Source organism: Emiliania huxleyi (assembly GCF_000372725.1).
Source record: "Emiliania huxleyi CCMP1516 chromosome Unknown EMIHUscaffold_1534, whole genome shotgun sequence".
NCBI lineage: Eukaryota > Haptophyta > Isochrysidales > Noelaerhabdaceae > Emiliania > Emiliania huxleyi.
Window position 1 is genome coordinate 1 of NW_005201053.1, and position 2334 is coordinate 2334.

The 2334-nt window shown below is 64.4% G+C and overlaps 1 protein-coding gene across 1 annotated transcript in view; it reads left to right on the forward strand.

Annotated features, from left to right (window-relative positions):
* Positions 1 to 1650: 1650 nt before the first annotated feature.
* EMIHUDRAFT_122834 (hypothetical protein) overlaps positions 1651 to 2334 on the forward strand; it is a gene marked incomplete at both ends in the record, with an annotated part of 3007 nt that continues 2323 nt past the window's right edge. The window contains 2 exons of the mRNA XM_005786181.1: positions 1651 to 2066; positions 2173 to 2331. Of these exons, the coding sequence (XP_005786238.1) occupies positions 1651 to 2066; positions 2173 to 2331 (575 nt within the window). The remainder of the gene's footprint in view (positions 2067 to 2172; positions 2332 to 2334) is intronic.

Here is a 2334-nt window from a genome sequence, read left to right on the forward strand (position 1 = left end):
CGTGCTTGAGCACTGTCAGGGCCAAGGGCCGGAGGCGTATGAGCCACGGGGACCTGCAGGGTATCGGCCTCGCAAGGGCTACATTGACGGGCACTACATCGCCGCGGCTGCGGAACTCAAGCGTCTCAACAGATCCACGACAATCCTCTACTATCAAAACATGGACGCGGCTCTCCCCTTCTTTCGATACTCTTCCAACATCGCTATGCATCCCAAATGGCGTGTCTCGGGACGTGGCAGCACGGGAGGCAGCATGTTTCCAAACCTAACAACCTACATCTGGGACCACAGTAACGACGAGGTACAGCGGACGTTCCTCAGCACGTTCCTCAACCTGACCGACGCTGGGAGCCCGCTGGACGGCACCTTTGTGGACACGGCCGAGGGCGAGGCACCTGCCGGCCGTGCCGAAATCCTGGCACGCATGCAGAGCATGCGACCAAACAAGCTGGTCGGATTCCACACCGCCGACATCCCATCCACCTACTCGCTGACACAGATTTACAACTTTGACGCGTCCGAGAGCAAGATTGATTGGCTGCGGCGCATCGCAACATCGCCCACCATAGCGCTGGTGCATGCGCAGACCGCCTTTGGCACTTGCGAGCAGTGCGGCCACGTGCACTCCGCCCTCGCCGCCTTCCTGATCGGCGCCGGAGAGCGGTCCTACTTTGCTTTCTCGGCCATCGGCGACGCGGGCGGGCCGGGTTCGGCAGGATGGGAATTCTGCGCCCCTCACTCGCCCGCCGACCCGATCTTTCCAACCTGGTGCACTGGTATGGGTTGGAGCGATGACTTTCTGCGCCCCCTCGGGCCGCCCCTCGCGGACGCCGAGAGGTCCACGGGCGGAATCTGGCGTCGCCGTTTCGCCACGGGCACCAACGTGAGCGTCGACACTGGAAGGGGCGAGTGTCGGATCGATTGGGCCGTCGGACCCGCAACTGTTTGCGCTCCGTTCGTGACGGTCGACTGGTAGAAGAAGGGCTCACGCTTTTGCAAATTCGTTTTTGCTAGCCTGGTGTCTTTCTTCCCGTCGGCTGTGAATGCGCGGTGACCCGGTGTCGGCTGTCGGACTTTTTTTAGACCAGGCGGTGACCACCCGCGCTCCCGCGGCGCCCGACGATTTGCTTCTACTTTCTGCACCAGGTGGAGCGAGACTCGGCGGCCAGCGCCGCGGTGGACCGGGGTCCGGGGCGTCGGCAGCGCGGCGCTGCGCCGGCGCGCGGCAGCGCCACACACCACAGCCTGCCCGGGCCTGCGACATTGGGGGGAGCCTCCTGGAGCGCTGCGGAGGACGGAAGGCGCATCGGAGAGCGTTGGCTGAAATAAATTCTTTTTTCGTGCCGGCCGCTCTTTTCCTGCTTTTGTGTTTCTTTTGTTCTTGTTGTGTGTGCTAGTAAAGAAAGAAAGAAAGAAAACGGACAACCCAAAGAAAGAAAGAAAAGAAAGAAAACAGACAACCCAAGGGAGGGATGGGAGGACGGCACGCCGCCACCACACAGGGATTTTAAGGAGAGGTGTGTGGTGCGCTATCCGTCGCCCACCCTAGGGACAACCCAAGGGAGATGGGATGACCCGCCACCAGTTTTTTTTCAGCACCGGCGCGCGCTCCCGGACTTCGTGTGCGTCTGTGTGCCTGTGTGCCTCCCGATGCCAACCGCCCCGGCCGACTCCACCCTCGTCTCAAAGTGCGCTGCCTTCGACGCCTTTTCCGCCGGCAAGCGGCCGGCAGGCGGCAACGTCGTCCGCGGCGTCCGCTGGTCGCCCGATGGCTCGTGCCTGCTCACCGCGAGCGAGGACTGCGCGCTGCGCGTCTTCCACCTTCCGAGCGAGGTGGCGCACGATGCGTACGCCACCACCTGCGCCGCGGTGGAGGCCGAGCGCGGCGACGGCAGCGGCGGCGGCGACGGCGCTGCCACGGCGAGCGAAAACGGCAACGGCGCGGTGACGGGCGGAGGCGGTGGCGACTCGGAAGAGGAGCTGAGGCCGGCGCTGCGGATCGACGAGGGCGAGTCCGTGTACGACTACGCGTGGTACCCGCTAATGTCTGCCCACGACCCGATGACGTGCGGCTCGCCCCTTTTGCCACGAGCCTTTGCCACGAGCCTTTGCCCCTCCAAGCCTCTCCCCTCCGTGACGGCGTCCGCGACACCTCGTGGACACGTCCGGTAGGTGCTGCCTGCTCAGCACAAGCCGCGGCCGGCCGGTGCACCTGTGGGACGCCGTCAGCGGGACGCTGCGCGCCTCGTACGTCGGCTTCAACCATCTCGACGAGGTGGACGCCGCCAACTCGGTCGTCTTCGAGCCGTCGGGCCGCTTCATCTACGCGGGGTA